The following is a 19,123-nucleotide window of genomic DNA, read 5'->3' as shown; positions in this document are numbered from 1 at the left end:
CGTATTCAGATCACCACCATCTCTCCCCAGAAACTTGTCATCATCCCAAACTGAAGCTCTGTGCCCAGCAAACACTAACTCCCTCCCCCTCCCCCTTCAGTTTGCTTTTCAGCCAATGGGTCTCAGTTCTGGGGAAAGAAGGAGAACACAGGAATCTCTTAGGAAGCCTTTTCAATATACCCAAGCCTGCCCTGTCCCCTTCTCTGGTGGAGAACCCCTGTGGTGGATGCTTTTTTTTCACAGCTCTTTTTCTCTTTTCTTAAGTCTGCTTTGATTTCTTTCTCTGTTTCCAAATATAATTCTGACGTCTTGCATTGGTGCCATTCCCTTGGGCCACTCTTAAAACCCTTTTGCTCCTTCATTCTGTTGCCTGTTCTGTGTCCTCTGCAGTGCTGCCCCTGCTCCCTTGCAGGGACTGCCTGGAAGCCAACCACCTTGGCTGAAACAGCGGCTTTGCCATGCTCTGGCTGGTTACCTGTGTATCGCCCACTCCGTCTCAGCCATAGATTACAGGATAGTGCAGCTTCATGGTGTGCTTCTGTAAGCTGAAAAATCTGGCTTTGTATACCTGGGGTTCCAATGAGAATGCCTAGAAGAGGGTGATAAATCTGTTTCCTTATATAGATGGCTGGGTCGCCTCTAATTTCCCCAGTGATGAGTGGGGCTCAAGGATGGGCTAAGGATGAGGTTGGTGGGTGTGGACTGAGGAAGCCAGCCTCTCCCGATGGAGAGGAAGACGAGCCCATCAGGGTTAGAACTTGCAGCCTCTGGGAAGGGACCTGGGTCAGTAACCATAACAAGCCGGAACAGCTCAGCGAGAAAAGTTTGTCCCTGGAAAGAAAGCAAGTCCTGATTTTTGCACCAATTTAGAAAGCCTCTCTCCTTGGGTTATTTGGGTTACAGTCTGTGGTATACCCCCAGTGCCGTGGGCAGGACCCACCAGGATGTCCGTGGAGCCTCCTTTTCTGAGACAGGTGCTCGTGTGTTTTGTTCATAACGCACGCCTTCCATTCTTGCCCCAAACCTGAGGCCTGAGGGGAGCCTGTTTTACAGCAGATTTATTGAAGTATAATTCACATGCCATATAATTCATCCATTTAAAGTGTACAGTTCAGGAGCTGTGCAACCATTACGTCAATTTTAGAACATTTTCATCACCCCAGCAGTAAACCTGTAAGTATTAGCAGTCATCTCTCATGCCCCCATCGTCCCAGCCCTAGGCAACACTAGTCTGCTTTCTGCCTCAGCAGGCTTGACCGTTCTGGCCAATATACGTCGCCTGTGTGACTGGCTTTTTCACTCGGCGTCATGTTCTTGAGGTTCACCCATGTGGTCCCAGGGGTCAGCACTTCGTTCCTGATGATGGCTGAGTAATATTCCGGGGGGACGGTGAGACCACATTTTGCCTCCCCCCTCATCAGCTGCTGGCCACATGGGCTGTTTCCGCTCTGGGGCCCCTGTGAGCAGTACCGCCAGGAAGGCTCCCATGCCTGTCTTGGTGTGGAGAGCCGCGGGGCCCCGTGGGAGCATCACACATCATATCGTAGGAAAATGTTTTTTTCTCTCCTTTTCCTTCTAGTCAGAATTCCTACAAGAGTCCAATCTGATCATGGCCAAGTTGGATTATGTTGAAGGAGACTATGAAGCCGCTCTCAGCATTTATGCCCGGGTGGGCCTGGAAGACTGGCCGCTGACGGGCGTCCCCCCTTACAGGTTGCGGATGGCCGCGGACGCCTACGCCACCAAAGGTGAGGCCCACGCCTGCTCTCCTGGGGGCCGTGCCCCGGGTCGCGCTGTCTGGAGCTGCAGGGCCTCCCTGGATCCTGCGGTTTGATCCCTGTGCCCTTGGCTGGGCTTAACCCCGGCAGCGCCTGGTGAGGCCCCTGGGGTTGCCCCACCACGGGCACTGGATCATTTTAAGCCCAGCGACACGGCGTTTCCTTCGAGCTGCAGCTCCTCAGTTGTCCCCGAAGGGACAACATTGCAGTAAAGTTTCCTGATGATTAATGTGCAGCTTAAGCAGGGACTGTTCTTGGTAATTAAGATGCCGCCCAGCGTATATACAGGGATCCTTATCATATGGCCAGTTGGCCATGTGGCTGATCTCATTTTTATTCATCAGTGCCACCTCTGGGTTAATTAAGGCTCAGTGGTCACTGTAACAGCCAGTCATGCAGTGTTTACCTGGGGGCCTAGGGGCTCAGGGGATAGGAGGGGGAAGTGTTGCCCTGGTTGCCACAGAGGAGTTTGTAATCTAATGTGAGGGGGTGCAGTCCCACGGGAAAAAAAATGCCAGAAAGCCAGAACACACACATTATTTGACCTTTTCCAAGTTTCTACTTCCTCATCTATGAAATGAGTATAATCACATCCACTTCATAGAGTTACGAGGATTAAGCCACATAATGTATGTAAAGCACTTACTAAATGATATTTTTAAATGTCAGCCCCAAACAAAACAACAAATGGAAAAAGCCAGGCCCGGTATAACAGCTTTTCAGAGGCAGGAGAGGTCACTGTAGGCCAGCAGAGCCAGGAAGGCTTCCTGGAGGAGGAGGGACACTTTGAAGTAGATTTATAAAGGCCTCAGTAAGAAGGAGACCCTCTGAAAGCAGCTCCTCTCCTTCCTGCCACCTACCATCCAAACCATGCAACGTGGCTGACTGTGGCCACACAGAAGCCCGGGCCCTGGGTGGGTTGACCCTCTAGAACAGCACTGAGCTGGCCGCTTGTCTGCAGCCGGCTGTCTGCCTTGGTTATCCTGTGCAATGTTGAACAAAGACCCAGCCAAGGCACACTTAAAGAGCCTTGTGACAGGGGTGACGTATTCCCCCAGTTCCCTGGGGAACCGTGCTCAAGCGCTTTTCGGTCCCTCTGATTAATCTTGTCAGTGTCCCTGTGGGCCGGGAAAGAATGTTGTCACTCCGACAGGGCACTCTGGCGGGTTAATGGGCGCAGTCCTTTGAGGCCGTCTCAGGGGTTCTGAGGGCCTGGGCCTGGGCGTGCATCTCTCTGAGGTCTGTGCCACACAGCTGCCCTCTTTGCTCGCTGGTGTTCACCCAGCACCTCACATGCCTTAGGCTTATGGGAGCTGTGTGTGTGTGTGAGAGAGAGAGATTTGGGGCCAGGAACAATATTGTACAACAGAGCAAGGCTTCATCTGGCAGTTTCCAGTCACCTGATTGACCCGGGGCCTGCTGGCTTGTAGCCAGGAGTTGGTTTGTCCTTTGAGGGTGGAGCATGACTCCAAGGCCTGATTAGCACCAAGAGCTCAGGTCTTGATTTGGGCTCTGAGACGGCCTGGTGGGGCAGACTGTCTGCAGGTGGCACCACCAGCTTAGTCTCCCAGCTGCCGTGCAAAGTGGGCAAGGGGGACAGGAGGCTTGGTCCCCAAGTCTGGCCCTGGGTGCTGTGAGATGAGCAGTGGGCCCCAGCCACGGGGCTGAGGCATTTGGCTCTTGGGACATTGGCTCATGGGAGAAGGGAACAGCTGTGCCCTCACTTCACCAGAGTAAGACTGGGCTGGAGCAAAGGCCAGGTGCACCTTGGATGGGCACGCAGCAGCCCACGGCCCTCCCCTGTGCCACCTGTGTGCTGCTGTTGGCCGGGCAATTGACCTGCACACTCCCACAGGTCACCTCAACTTTTCCATGGTCCCCTGAGGTCTGACTCGACCCAGGTTCTCAGCCAGAGTCAATGTCCATGAACTCCCACATCTGCTCTTACAGCCATGGCCGGGAGCAGATTCCCCTGGCCAGGTAATATAGCCTCGGCTTGTTGGGGATCAGAAGCCAACATGATTCCGTTATGAGAAGCTCCTATGGGCCAACACCACGTTAGGGTTTTATTGTCTCTTTCATCCTCCAAACCCCTAATTTACAGACAAAGGAAATGAGACTGGGTGAGGTTACTAGGAATGATATGGTGCCTACTGTGTGCCAGGCACTGTGGCCCTTATTTGGCTATCTCAGCCAAGCTTCACCATCACCCTATGAGGTAGACACTATTATTTTTTCCATTTTACAGATGAGAAAACCGAGGCACAGGGATGTTAGATATGCTGCCCGGGGCCCTATAGCTGGGAAGTGGTAGAGCTAGGACTCAGCCTCAGTGGCTGGTTCCAGAGCCCATGCTCTCCTACTGAGGGGCAGGAGGGGGACTCAGTCTGAAGAGCGTTCAGCTCCAAAGCCCACGTTCTTACTCTGCTCTGTTGGCACGTGGATGGGAATGCGCTCAGGCCAGGTAAGGTTTCCACAGGTAGAAAGCATTCAGGTCACTAGAGAACAGCCTAGATTTGTGTCCACACCCCTCCTCTCAGCCCCACCTCTCACGTTCCTCTCCCTTAACTCCTTGCCCAGGTCCCTTGCTGTAAGCTCTGGCCCTTAAGCTCACATATCCTGTCTTCTCTGACACCCTCCGGGGCTCACCCATTCAGAGGCCATCGCGTTTGATAGTATCACAGCCCCGTAGGTTAGAACTGCTCAAACGTCGTATTAGAACTAGTTGTACTGCGATCAGACACTCCTGCCAGTCTGTGAGTTCCACTCAAGGAGGAACTGTTTTGTCTGTTTGCCATCCTCAGAAACTAGCACGGTGTCTGGTGCCTAATTGGTGCTCAATTATTGATTGAAATTTATAGAAGTTCCCTTGCTCAGATTTCTACCAAGGTGCCCATCGTGTAATTCAGGTGATCCTGGGTGCCTTTGCTTCTAGCTGTCATGGTCAGGTGCACTTTCTTTGCCCAGAAGTAACATACTGAGCATATTTCGATAATTCAGACTTACTCGCTGCCAGTTATGGGGTATACCTGTAAGAGCATGTTGACATCACACCATGACAGAGGCTGGCATGGATCCCTTCCCCAAAGGTTATACACTTCAGTTCATTTCCATTATCAGAGAGCCTCTAAATGGATCTCAACGTCCCCCCCGCCCCCGCCCATCCCCTCAGTGCCTTCCTCCTATCCCTTAAAACTAAGTAGAGAAACAGAGAATGGAAATAGAAGACATGGAGAAACTCTTTCACTTCTGGTAGAACTGGTTTAATCAAGTGAGTAGAAATCTTTGCTCTGGGTACAGATTGAGATATCACGTGAAATCTCCAGGACACCGAATGGCCACAGATGTTCTTTTCCCAAAGGGGGAGGCTCGGGAACAGTGAACACATGGTCACTGTCTATTTTGGGACTTCGATCTGCTGGACATCGGCTAACTTTCTGCAGCTAGGACAGTGGGAGCTGTAAGTGGCTTGCCTTCCTAGAGATGGCCTTTATAAATAGCCTTGGCATGTACCCTGTTGTAATAGAGGAACCACAGATGCATTGGTTCCAGTTTGAGGGAAGGCCTGTGACAGTCCTGCGATGGCCCACCTGGCCACGGTGGGTAGGCAGCTGTGTTCTGCAAGGTTGCTGTTCCTCCCCCGTCTGCTAGGGCGCAGTCCTCATCTGTGTGATGGATGACTGAAGCTGGGTGGCTGGCGTGTTGCAGCTCGTGGAAAGGGGAAAGGAGAGAGATGTCTAGGGTGAGCGGAAGTAACACACATCAGCTGTGCTGACAGTCCCTTGGTGAGAAGTTACTATAGGGCCATGGCCACCAGGCACTTGGGAAAAAGAGGAGACTGGGGGGACACGTAAGCCTCTCATTAGACATGTCCATCAGAGCCTGGTCTCGGACCCAGATGGGACCTGTTGGAGGATGCAGGGAGAAGAAAGTAGCCTGTGCTCAGGTGAATGAAAGGGAATGCCTAGGATCTGAGGCTTGGGATTGGTGCCCACGAGGGGGGAAATTTTGAACCTGGAAACAGCAGCGTGGTATTAAACTTCCTTTCCAGATTGCATGGTAGCAAAGCAGAGAAGGACTGACTTCAAAATATAAACAGGGCCTTCACAACCATCTCTCATACAAACGTCTTATTTTCCAGCGGGGGAGACTGTGCCAGAGAAGGTAAGGGACTTGCCCAATGACACAGAATGAACTGGAGGCAGGGCCTGGACATGGAGGTGTTTCTTGGTAGGAAACGTTCCTGTCAAGCTGCATGACGTCTGCCCAGGTGGAGAAGGCGGTACAGTGTTGGGAGCTTTGTGAGGCCTCCTCCACTTTCTTTATTCCTCCTTTGTTCCTGGGTTTGAAATTGCTCCTCTGACACACTGGCTCAGAGCTTGGGGTTTTGGAGCCAGACTTCCAGGTTTGGTCTCTAGCTTTGTCACTTACTAGCTATAGGATCTATTACTTTCGCCTCACGGGGGCTCCATTTTTCCATCTATAAAATAGAGATAATAATAGTATCTACGTTATAGCATTGTTGTAGGGAAGGAGTGAACACATGTAAAGCACTTAGCACAGTGCCTGGCAGATCAACAGAGGTTAGCTATTTTTATTCTTATGTATCCCTGGAGCTTGAACCCAAATGGATAGATCTCTTCAGAAGCCCCAGGTAACAGCCAGCTGTGGGGGGAGGGGAGAGTTGCCCTAGTGTATCTGCCTTGTGTAGCAGAAGGCTTGGCTCAGGCTGTGGGAGCGCAAGCAGAGATTGGAGGCTTAGGGAGGAAAGGCTGTTGGTGCTGGAGGATGGGGGGCACCCAGTGGTCAGGGGCAGGTGGAGTGGGTACCCTAACGGGACTGCTTGAGGGTGGGGCCAGAGACAAAGTTCATCCTGCACGTCACCAGTCTTGCCCCGGGCTGGCCTGGAAGGTTAGAGGTCTTTAGAGTTGGACCCACATTCATGGTTTTATCACAAAAGGCCATTCACATTGGGATGGATCAGTTGATTCAAGGAGCGTTCCTTTAAGAGGCAAAAACAATTCACACAATTCCCAGATAGTTGTCTTCATAAGGAACATGCTAAATACATTGGCTGGTAAGAGAGGAGATAGCGGAGGAGGAGAAACCGCCTCTGCTGGGCTCCAGGGAGGAGGGCTTGTCTCTGCTGACTGGACTTCACTTCCTGGCCAGAGGCCTCCCCTTCCCTAGAGTCTGCAGACCTCGTGAGCCTCTGGCTTCGCAGAAGGGCGGATGTGATGAGAACAGCAGCGGGGATGTGGTAACGGAATCATATAATGGCCTCCCCTTGCATATGTTACTTCCTTCCTCGTGTGAGACTGGCCCCAGAGCCCTCTTCCGCCTGCCCACTGTGTGCTCTGAGCATCGGGTCTTGGGGCGTGGCGTCAAGAAGGAACTAAGATGCCCACCTCTCCGTGGGCAGCGCCGAGGGGCGAGGGAGCTCTCAGGGGCTTTCAGAAGTGCTGCCTGTCCCCTTAAGCTCGTAAGCACCAGTCTGCAAACACAGAGCCCCTCTCCAGAAAGGTGCGGCTCTCAGCCTTGCCCTCCCTAGCTTGAAAACCAGCGTCTTCTCACACCCACGGGCCTCAGCTTGCAGTCATCAGTTGTTAGGCCAGAGGACAGAGACTTAAAACATTCACTGACAAAAGGTTTTGGGAAGAGGCCCCTGGGAATTGCTCGCTGTCTTCCATGGGCCTCCTACCAGAGCAAAATTCAGACAAATCAGCACAAGGGACACGGTTCATTGTTGAGGGGCTTTTATCAGGTGTTGCTCACGGGCTTCTCCATCACACTTTGCTCAGTCCTGGGCCGCTGGGTGGCATCGAAAAAGCCCTGAAATAAATTGAGTTGGAAATTGTTCAGGCTGTGGGTAGTTATGACCTGAGTACTGTCGTGCTCCCAAGAAGGCTGTGACATGTTGCGGCCACAGAGGAGACAAATATCTTTCACCAGGGTTCCCCGCCCCCCACCCATGAACTATAAGAGATGCGAGAAGAAGGGTGTATCTGCTCTTTCTCTTTGGGGACTAATCGTAACAGCCCTCTGTGCCCAGGTGAGGCCAGACTCCTGGCGAGGTGACTCGAGGAATGAGGTTCCTAGGAGGCGGTTTACCTTTCTGCCTCATTTTTCCTCCTGGAATATTGTCTGTTATAGGAGCAGCCCAGATTCCCCTGGGAAAGTAGAGACATGTTTGTTGGGGGCTTTCGCCTGGGGGCCCTGATGGGGGCTCCATCCTCAGGGATGTTCGTGTGCTGCCCCCAGGGGAGCCTGCATGTGGTGGGTTGGGTCCAGGCTGGCCATGCTCCACCAGCGCCAGAGGCATCTGCGGGGTATGCAGTGCTGGTCCCCTCGCGCACTAGGGCCCCTGCCCTCTCCGGACCGTGGGTTGACGTCTTCCGGACCAGCTGGCGCCTTTGCTCAGCTGACAGCTGCAGGTGCAGGCATGGTGACCAGGGCTTGCCTCTTGAGCCAGATCACGTAGACACTGGGTGGCAGAGAGGCTCTCAGGTCGCTTGTGTGCTCGGTGGGAGAGAGTGCCGTGAGAGAGACACGACAGCTGCTGGGACATGGTGGGAGGGGGAGGGGCTGGACCGGTGGCAGGGTGTCCATGTCATCTGCTCTGCCCAGCCCGAGCCCGCTGCTCAGCAGATGTAGTGAACGGGTGTGCTGTGCTCACCAAGAGGATGGAGGCAGAAGTGCCGATCCAAGTCAGCGACTCAGACTCCATCCCCCAAGGCCATAGCCCCTGCCTTGAGCACCTGCAGAGGGTAAACCCATGCTAAAGACGCATTTTGAAGTTCTGCTGAGATCTGTGGGTTAGGGCCTTTCAGTTGTAGGTGAAAGAAAACCCAACTCAATCTGACTTCAGGGGCAGCTGGATTCAGGGCTCAAAGGCATGGACGCTTTCTCTCCTTTTCCCAGCACATCTTACCCTGGGTTGCTTCCCACCTCAGGCTCCAGACTCTGATTTTCTTAGGCGTAAGTCGTAGGAATCTCAGCCAGATTTTCACTGGGTCTTGTTGACCCTGCCTGGGTCACATTCCCATCCTCAATGTAGTTACGGTGGCCAGCGACATGCCCTGTAACTGGCCCAGGACCTGCATGAAGGTTGTGACGAAGAGGGTGGGCCCTTCAGGGGAATGAGAGGGAGGGCAAATGTCCATGACAGGTGACACAGCAGTGGCTCCTCTGAGTAGGAGCCTTCTTGTCAAAGAGGCTGGGGCCCTTTCTGCCCTTTCTCCTTGGAGGCGATCCCTGCAGGGGAAAAGGAAAAGGGACAGTTGAGGAGGAGCCAGGTGACTGCTCTGTGACAGTCACTGTGGACTGGCGGTGCCCTTGGGATCAGACCGCATCAGGCAGTCTCCAAGGATGGAGGAGCTGACCTTGCCAGCGTGGAGGGCTCTTGGGGGAAGAAGGACTTGACTGTTCTGGCCTCGGGGATAGGGCCAGGCCAGGCAGTGGAAGCGGCACGATGTCCAGCAGTATTCCCATATCTGGAGATCTTTCTAACACACACACAGCCACCTCAGGGTTCGGCTGCCCTGAGAGGTTGGGGTTCCTGTTGGATTAGCATTTGTTGAGCCCTCCCAGGAGCCAGGCATGATGCTTTCAGATATACCCGCATGATTGCACTTTGCCCCGAGAACAATCCTGTGCCATAAGGATTATCATTCCCTGCGGAGGGGTTGAAAGCTTGAGTTTCAGAGGTGAGATGGGATTCAAATCAAGGCCTGTGGGCTCCAGAATCCATACAATTTCTGCTTTCTTGAGCTGCCTTTCAGTTGGAGTAGGGATGTCACTGACGGAATTCTGGTGTCAGATAACCTGCCAACCTTTGATGCTATTCTGTGATTCTTAAGTAAGTTAATCTAAGTCTCACTTTTCTTATCTACACAGTGGAGATCATGATACAAGAATACTGAGAAGCATGAAGAAGACAAAATTGGAAAATGCTTTTAAATATATAAATCTGAGGTCAGCAAAAGGGAGTTTGTGTAGTCTTGACCTCAGGTATCCTGAGATTGAGAGCAGCAGTGGCTGTGATGGTCTCAGCCCTCCCCCTGGCCCCGCCTATCATGCTCCTTTGCTTGGGCAGCTGGTGGTGCTTCTAGCTGTCCTGGGTTGCCCTCTTGCCTCTTCCCCCATAATTTCCCTTTATTATTCTTCTTAATACAGACAAGATACATGTGCATTGTATAAAAATAAGAAATACAGACCAGTCAAAAGAACATAAAAATATCCATCACCCTGTCTACCCAAAGCCAACCTCTGTTAACATCTTAGTGTGTTTCCTTCTAGATCTTCTCTGTACTTATCCTGCGTGTGGCTTTTTTTTTAATAAAATGAGATTATATCACATATACTGCTTTGTGACCTGCTGTCACTTTCTGCAACAACAGATAAATTTCTGCAACATTTTAGCAGCTGTGCAGCATTTCATCGCATGGATAAGCTCTAATACATTTAACTAAAAAGCCTCTATTTTGGGCCATGTATGTTGTTTTCAGCTTTTCTCTGTTACATGTAAGGCTGTGATGAATGCCCTCTCAGCCTGGTCTTCGTGCTTGTTCTTAATGATTTCCCTAGGAGAGGTTTCCAGAGGTGGAGTTTCTGGGTCAGAAAAGAAGTATTTCCAGACTGTGCTGCAGAACGGCTGTGCCTGTGTGCTTTCCTATCTGCGCTATGTGGGACCAGCCGCCTCTCATTCTGACCTTTGATCTGAAAGTGAACTTTTTTTTTCTTTTTAAAATTTTTTTTAAAATTTATTTTTTTTTAATTTATTTTATTTTGGGCTGTGTTGGGTCTTTGTTGCTGCACGTGAGCTTTCTCTAGTTGCAGCGAGCAGGGGCTACTCTTCATTGCGGTGCGCGGGCTTCTCATTGCGGTGGCTTTTCCTGTTGCAGAGCACGGGCTCTAGGCGCGCGGGCTTCAGTAGTTGTGGCACGTGGGCTCAGTAGTTCTGGCTCACAGGCTCAGTAGTTGTGGCGCACGGGCTTAGTTGCTCTGCGGCATGTGGGATCTTCCCGGACCCGTGTCCCCTGCATCGGCAGGTGGATTCTTAACCACTGCGCCACCAGGGAAGCCCCTAAACATTTATTCTTCACTTGTATGTTGAATATAGGCTATCTGGAAAATAAAGAAAAATATAAAGCAAAAAATAAAACCTGCCACTTGAGTCCGTCAACAAATTTTACAGATGTATTTTTGGGACCAGGGTTCGAACCAACCTGGGCTGCACAGTGGTGTGCCTTATGGATATGTTTGAATGAATTGCTTGTGGAACATCTGTGTTGTTTCAGTTTTTCATATTACAAATATGCTCTATAGCTTTTTAAAAAAACTTTATTGAGATATAATTTACATCCCATTAAATACAACCTTTTAAGTGTACAATTCAGTGGTTCAGAGTTGTACAACCATCACCACAATTTTAGAACATTTTCATCACCCCAGAAAGAAATCAGTACTCATTAACACTCACTTCCTGTTATTTGATTAATGCCCACCCCCCCCCAGCTCTAGCCAGTCACTAATCTACTTTTTGTCTAGAGATTTACCTATTCTAGACATTTGAGAAAAATGGAATGTCGTAACATGTGATGTTTTGTGTCTGGCTTCTTTCACTTGGCATGTTTCCAGAGTTCTCACATGTTGCAGCATGTATCTTTCCTTTTTATGGCTGAATAATATTCCATTGTATGAAGGTACCACATTTTGCACATTTTGTTAATCCACGTATCCGTTGATGGACGTGAGGTTGTTCCTACTTTCTGACTATTATCAATAATGCTGCCATGAACATTTCTGTACCAGATTTGGGGTGGATGTATGTGTTCATTTCTCTTGGGTACATACTTAGGAGTGAAATTACTGGGTCACATGATAACTCTGTGTTTAACTTTTCGGGGAACTGCCAACTGTTTTCCAAAGCGGCTGTATTATTCTGAAAGATTCCAGTTTCTCCACATCCTTGTCAACGCTTTTCTGTTCTTTTGATCACAGTCATCCTAGTGTGTGTGTGAAATGGTATCTCACCGTGGTTTTTAACTTGTTTCCCTAATGACTAATGATGTTGAACAATTTTTCATGTGCTTATTGGCCACTTGTGTATCTTTTTTGCAAAAATGTCTATTCGGGTCTTGTGCCCATTTTAAAATCGGGTAGTTTGTCTTTTTATTATTGAGTTATAATTGTTCATTTTATATTCTAGATACAAGTCCCTTTACAGCTATATGTTTTTAAAATATATTCTCCCATTCTATGGGTTGTCTTTTTACTTTCTTGATGGTGTCCTTTGAAATGTAAATGTTTTAAATTTGGATTAATTTTAGTTTATTTTTTTCTCTTTTGTGCTTTTGGTGTTGTATCTAAGAAACTGTTGCCTCATCATGGTCACAGATCTTTTTTTAACATTTAAAAAGAGTTTTATAGTTTTAACTCTTACATTTAGGTCTATGATCTACTTTGAGTTAATTTTTGTATATAGTGTGATGTAGAGGTCCAACTTCATTCTTTTATCTGTGGCTATCCAGTTTTCCAGCACCATTTGTTGAAAGACTATTTTTTCCCCATTGAATTGTTCTGATGTCTTTGTTGAATTTAATTGAATATAAATGTAAAGGTTTATTTCTGGACTCTCCATTCTATTACATTGGTCTGTATGTCTATCCTTATGCCAGTACTACCCTGTCTTTATTACTGTAGCTTTGTGGTAAGTTTTAAGATTGGGGAGTGTGAGTCCTCCAACTTTGTTCTTTCCAAGATTGTTTTGGCTTTTCTGGGTCCTTTACATTTCCATATAAATTTTAGGATCAAATAGTCAATTAGTACCAAAAAAAAAAAAGCCTGCTGGGAATTTGATAAGGATTATGTTGAATCTGTAGATCAATTTGGGGAGTATTGCCATCTTAACAATATTAAGCCTTCCAATCCACGAACATGGGATGTCTTCCTTAATTTCTTTCAGAAATGTTTTCTAGTTTTTGGTGTACAAGTCTTAACATTCCTTTTGTTAAATTTATTGCTAAGTTTTATTCTTTTGGATGCTATCATAAGTGGAATTGTTTTCTTAATTTAATTTTCAGAATGTTCATTGCTAGTGTATAGAAAACACCACTGACTTTTGTATATTGATCTTTTATCCTGTAACCTTGCTGTGCTCATTTATAAGTTCTAATAATTTTTTATGGATTCTTTAGGGTTTTCTATATATATCATGTCATCTGTAAATAGGATAGTTCTACTTCTTCCTTTCCAATCTGAATGCATTTCATTTCTTTTTGTTGCCAAATTGCATTAGCCAGAACCTCCAGTACAATGTTGAATAGAAGTGACCAGGGCAGAGATCTTTGTCTTAGGGGCAAAGCTTTCAGTCTTTCACCACTATGTTAGCTGTGGGTTTTTCATAAATGGCCTCTATCAGGGTGAAGAATTATTTCTAGTTTGTTGAGTGTTTTTGATCCTAAAAGGGTGTCAGATTTTGTCAAATGCTTCTTCTGTTGAAATAACTGTGTAATCTTTGTGCCTATTCTTCTATTAGGATGTATTATATTGACTGATTTTCATATGTTAAGCCAACTTTGCATTCCTGGAACAAAGCCCACTTGGTCATGGTATATAATCCTTTTTATGTGTTGCTGGATTTGCTACACTAATATTTTGTTGAGGATTTTTACATCTATATTCATAATGGTGCAGTTTTCTTCGGATGTCTTTGTCTGGTTTTGGTATCAAGATAATACTGGTGTCATAGAGTGAGTTGTGAAGTGTTACCTCCTCTTCTACTTTTTGGAAGAGTTTGTGAAGGATTGGTGTTAATTCTTCTTTAAACATTTGGTAGAATTCACCAGTAAGCCATCTGAGCCTGGGCTCTTCTTCATAGGAAGTTTTTGGATTACTAATTCAATCTCTTGATACTCTATTGTTTTAATAGATTTTAAAGCCATTACTTGTTCTCCACTTGCTTCTACATGTCATCTTTTCACTGGAACCCTGAGCCTCAGATCATGGCAAACCATCGTGCTCAGAAAGGAATGATCTTTAGCCAGTTGCCACTTTCAGGGTGGATGACTGAGGAATGGTCTCTATTTTCTTCCACAGTACCTTGAATAGCAGCTCACCCCATGTTACAGAGTAAACTCAAGTACACATCGTCGTCAAGGGAAACAGCACTTCCTATATTTGCACTTGATTGACAAAATCAGCTTGGTGGATGAGTCCTGTTTTTTCCTGCTAGAAAACTGTCAGCCACTGCCAGGTTTTAAGCAGGAGGAATGACTTAAGTTCATGAGCAAGAAGCATCTTTCTGGCACAGAGTGGAGAACAGATTAGAAGGAATTAAAGATTATGGGGAAGGAGACCGGTTGGGGAGGTGAGCTGGCTTTGGGTTCTGCATTTCAGGGGGCCTGACTTCTGCAGGCTGTTTCCGGATGCCTGGGCTCCGACAACAGAAAACACTGGCAGGAAATTAGAGAGCAAGAGGAGGGAGGGGCCAGGGTATTTTTTTTTCTCTCTCTCGGCCTTAGGCTGCACCTTTGACAGCGGCTGCATCTCTCCGGTTGTTCCAGCTGTAGTCAGACAGACCCTCCCTCTGTGGCTTCGGCTCTCACCAAGGAGCTTCTGCTGGGTTCCGTCTCCCAAGCAACAGCCCCAGCTCTTCAGCTCTTGTAACTCCACCTCCCCCCTCTATCCTTTCCAGCCCCGGGGTGTTCATGGCCTTCCGCTCCTGCAGAATCCTGGGATGCCATACCATCCTGTTTGGCTTCTCATCTGTTTCATCCCTTATGTAGCCGGTCCTATACACTGACTCTCCTTTATTCGAAAGAACTAGAGTGATTCCTTTGTCGTAGCTGGATCCTGACAGGTAACTGCAAAAGCCTGGATCGCAGCAGGCCGTGGAGATGGTATATGTGTTGATGTGGTTGAGGAAGGAACCGAGGTGACTGTGAGATTTTTAGCTTAGCTCACTGGGCAGGCAATGCTGTTGCTGAACCAGTTAAGGGTTGCAGGGGGAGGAGCCAATTTCCCTAGGAGGGCGGGGCGAAAACACTGCGTTAGAGTTGAGCATCATGACACCTCTGCAACCACAAGGGGGTGCTGTCCAGGGAACCATTCTAATTCTGGGGCTGCTGCTCAGCACAAGGGTCTCTAGGCTCTTGGTTCGTTGGTCAAGATTCGGGAATTGACTGTGTGTAGGTTTGGTTACAACCCAGGAGCGGCTGCATGTCGCTCAGGGGACCACAGGGAGTGAGGAAGGCAAGAGGCCCAGCACATAACAGGGGAGCTCTACCCGTAGGCGGAGCGCCTGCCAGGGCTCTGGGCCCACAAAGGGAGGAGGGGCGCAGGTGACAGAGACCTTTCCCCTGGGGGTTACGGGCCCCAGAACATGTGAGCATTTGCACATTTGTGGCAATTTTATATTCTTAAGTAGGTCGAAGTTAAAATGTGGTGAAGGCGGTAAGCAGTCTGAGGTGTTTTTTTTTTTTTTTTTTTTTTTTGCGGTACGCGGGCCTCTCACTGTTGTGGCCTCTCCCGTTGCGGAGCACAGGCTCCGGACGCGCAGGCTCAGCGGCCACGGCTTACGGGCCCAGCCGCTCCGCGGCATGTGGGATCCTCCCGGACCGGGGCACGAACCCGTGCCAGTCTGGAAGCCCAGTCTGAGGTATTAATGTACCACAGGAAAATCCACACTGAGGTCGTCAGGAGCAGACGCCCGCCCCCCCGTTGTTACCTTCTCCCCTGTTTTTGAAGCTCGGGTTCCTGATGAGTTCTGCTGGCCATGAAAAGTCTAGGCACGGGGCTTCCCTGGTGGCGCAGTGGCTGAGAGTCCGCCTGCCGATGCAGGGGACACGGGTTCGTGCCCCGGTCCGGGAGGATCCCACATGCCGCGGAGCGGCTGGGCCCGTGAGCCATGGCCGCTGAGCCTGCGTGTCTGGAGCCTGTGCTCCGCAACGGGAGAGGCCACAACAGTGAGAGGCCCGCGTACCGCAAAAAAAAAAAAAAAAAAAAAAGTCTAGGCACGGTTGTGCATTTTCCCTGTCCTGGAAGCTCTGTCCTGGGCTGGCCGGGCTGGGCCCACGTCCTGCTCCGTCCCGCCCACACTCTGCTCCAGGCCGCCTGCCGGCTGTCCGCCCGCCTGCCTCACGCCGGCGGGCCTATTCCCTCCTCCGCTTGTCTTCTCCCTCCAGCTGGGAGTCTCTCATTTCTCCTGCGAGGAGTCCACCCTCGGGGACACCTCGGGGACAACCTCTCCAGCTCCACTGTCCACTTCAACCTCTCCTTCCTCGGATTCTACCTCTATTTATAGTTAGTACCATCCAGTTGGGCGTTAAGTTTTTAATTATTTCGCACCTGTCACTTGCCTCTCTCGGACTAGACTGTATGATTGATTAATTCATTGAATCAGCAGATATGTGAGTGCCTGCTCCTGGGGGCGGGCTCTGAGGCTGTACCGCATCTAAGCTGCCGGCTGCGGATCCCGGCATTGGCACCTGGGACAGTGCCTGCCACACAGAGGTACTTGTGATGGGATGGTTCTTTAAACATTCTCCCCTGGCATTCAGGCCCACGCTATCGAAGATAAACTCTACCCGAGTAACACAAGTTGCTTAAGCAAAAGTGCAGGGTTTTTAGTGTATTCTGAAATGCTCTCCATTTTAGATGAAAGTAGATTTTGGTTTGGGCCCAAAATAAAACAAACAATCTTGTCTCTAATTCTTCTTCTACCGACACTCACCTTCAGGTGGATCATCCCAATTTGCGGGCTGTCTTTCAGGCCGTTTGGCTCTGACAAGCCCATCTCTCATGGCTCAGTTCTTTGAAATCCAGGGGCTCTTTGGGCCTCCTTAATGCAGTTTTCTCCCCTGCATTGTGTGCCAGTGGCTGTATTTTTCACTCTTTGGACTTGGGGCCTTCTTTCTAGGTCCTTGAGGCCTGGACCCATACAACGCGGGCCAGGTTATAAAACGGGAGTAGTCCAGGCTCCCATTTAATACTTTAAAAGCAGGACTTCTGAGTCCTAGCCCAGTGCCTGTTCTGCCACCACCCATCACTTGGCTTCCATCACTTCCAAACCATGTCTGGTGTTCATTTTCTTCCCCCAAATGTTCCTGATGCTTTGGGAAGGAAAAAAAGCATCCATATTTGGAAAGCTCAGAGCTCTCTGGGGGTGGGACCAGAGCACAGACTGTTCTGGGGAGAGGGAGGGTGTCAGAGCCGCTCTGCACTCTCCCCCAGTCACCTTGGGACTGGGGCAGCAGAGCAGGAAGCTGTGCTGGGCCCTGCCTGGGCCTCCCTGCCCAGTCCCTTGACCCGTGAGGCAGAGACCTGTGTCTGCCCTGCAGGGACACACCGCAGCCTCGCAAGACAGGGAGAGGAACTCAGGTTTGTTAAGCTCCTACTATGGGCCAGGTTCTGGAATAATAGTAGTAACTTATTAATAGTAATTACAGCATTAAAAAAAAAACAAAAACCTTCCAAACACTCTTTAAGCACTTGCCCCCTAACGCCCTTAATCCTCACACAGGTACCATCCCCAGTTAAGAGGAGGAGTAAAGGGTGGACCCTCTGTTTCAGACCCCCGTTCATTTTCTCCTTTGCTGTCAGATGCTTGCTTTGTGGACTGGGGCCGGTGTATCATTTGTGCAGGCGCTCCCGGGTGCAGAGGTTGCCGAGGCCGCACCAAGAGAGGCTGAGGCTACCCTGGTGTGCTGTGAGGTGCCTTGGTTTGCGTTGAGTGGCTCCCAGAGCTGGCTGGGCCTTGCAGGAGGTCTTGGAAAAAACATCCTTCTCCCAGAACAGCGTTGATTAACACTGGGGCTTCTTACTTAAACAGTAAGATTCTTTGGTACCCTGGCCACGTTCAAAAACCGGAATTCCACATTAGCCCTCTGAGCGGGTCACATGCCAAAAGCTCCGTCGTGGGCCACACCAAAGTGGGAGGGGGGGAGGACCCTCCAAGCAAAGGGCACCCATCGAGGTCTTCCCGCAGTGCCGGCCGCCGCCGCCAGGGGGCGCGGGAGCATCGTCCTCGCTGGGGAGTTCGAGCATGCGCGGAGCCGACCCAGCAGCCTTGGCGCTGAAATTTGGATCATTCTGAGATTCTGCTCGAGGTCAGGGAGCCGGGAAGAAGTGTGAACTTGCCAGCCGTCTTTATTAACCTTGGATCAGTGAGCTTCCTAAGCGACTCCTGGGTCATTTCTCGAAAGCTGTGCCTTGGGTAGGCAATTACACACAGGCCTCGCCCGTTCTTACTAGACCGGGAGGCGAACCTCTGCAGCTCCCTGCAGTGACGGCATTTACAGAGACTCCCACAAGGGCCGACCCCGTTCAGTACGTTAAAGTCAGTGCCTGGATGACTTGAAGAGAGAAAGGAATTACAAGTATGAATTCTGGTAGTGGAGGTTTAGCAAGAGTTGATATACCTCCTTTTTTTTTCATGGACTGAAAAGTCCCTCGTCATAAGGACTGTAGGAAGAATCCAAAGAGGATTTTCCTAGAGTATTTCTTGGTAGATTAATATCAGGTCTTAAAGTGACAGAACCTAATCCTGACCTTTATGAATTGGATATTTGCTAATGACCATGACCTCCTAGGTATCCTGGAGCCGAACGACAGACTAGTAACACGCAGAATGCTTCCTCCCTGGCAGGAAAATTCTACAGTCTGTTGGAGGCTGGGTCCCAGCTTCTGTGGACCTGCCCTGGTAGTGAGCTCATTGCAGCAGGGCTCAGGGTTGTCTCTGCCAGTACCCACTATGTGACCTTGGGCAAATTATGAACCCTCTCTGAGCCTGAATTTCCTTATCTCCACGGTAAGGAGAGGAGAGAAGATAGGGGGATCCAGTTTTTTCCCTTTAGAAGCTGCTTTTTACTTTTTTTGAAGTCTTGAGATCGCTTCAGGGGCAGTGAAAAGAAGTAGTTTGATAGACAACTATGAATGAGCAGAGGGTATGGGGTGGCAGAGGTGGGGCCCGGGGGGTCCTTGCCGAGTGCTTTTGCCTATGTGCAAAACCCAGAAAATATGGGAGTATGGGTGTGAGAAAGCCAGGAGCTGTGGTGCCGTGGCCTGCTGGGGATCTGCTGTGTAAGCCTTCCGGAGCTGTTTATCTCGGGCACGGCACTGTCTTAGGCCTCGTCCCATCTAGATTTAACGGTTCTGCGGATGATGGGAAGCTAGATGCTGCGTTGCATGTAGCCACTCATCTCAGGTTGCTAGTCAAAGCCTCCTGTTTATATTTAGATAGTGTAAGGAGAGTAAGAGCCCTTTTATTGCTGCTGACGCATATTCATAATTTAACGTTGGTTGTGTTGATAGACTCCTCATTGGTTCTTTTTTGGGAAACAAGC

The 19,123-nt window shown here is 49.5% G+C and overlaps 1 protein-coding gene across 5 annotated transcripts in view; it reads left to right on the top strand.

Annotated features, from left to right (window-relative positions):
* Window positions 1–19,123, top strand: part of TTC7B (tetratricopeptide repeat domain 7B) — a 242,417-nt gene that overhangs the window by 25,857 nt on the left and 197,437 nt on the right. For all 5 annotated transcript variants that reach the window (XM_081230322.1, XM_081230320.1, XM_081230318.1 and 2 more), the window contains exon 3: window positions 1,580–1,748. In XM_081230322.1, the coding sequence (XP_081086448.1) occupies window positions 1,580–1,748 (169 nt within the window). The remainder of the gene's footprint in view (window positions 1–1,579; window positions 1,749–19,123) is intronic.

The sequence above is a fragment of the Mesoplodon bidens genome, assembly GCF_964165515.1.
Source record: "Mesoplodon bidens genome assembly, chromosome: 3".
Lineage (NCBI taxonomy): Eukaryota > Metazoa > Chordata > Mammalia > Artiodactyla > Ziphiidae > Mesoplodon > Mesoplodon bidens.
This window is presented reverse-complemented; position numbering and strand designations above follow the sequence as displayed.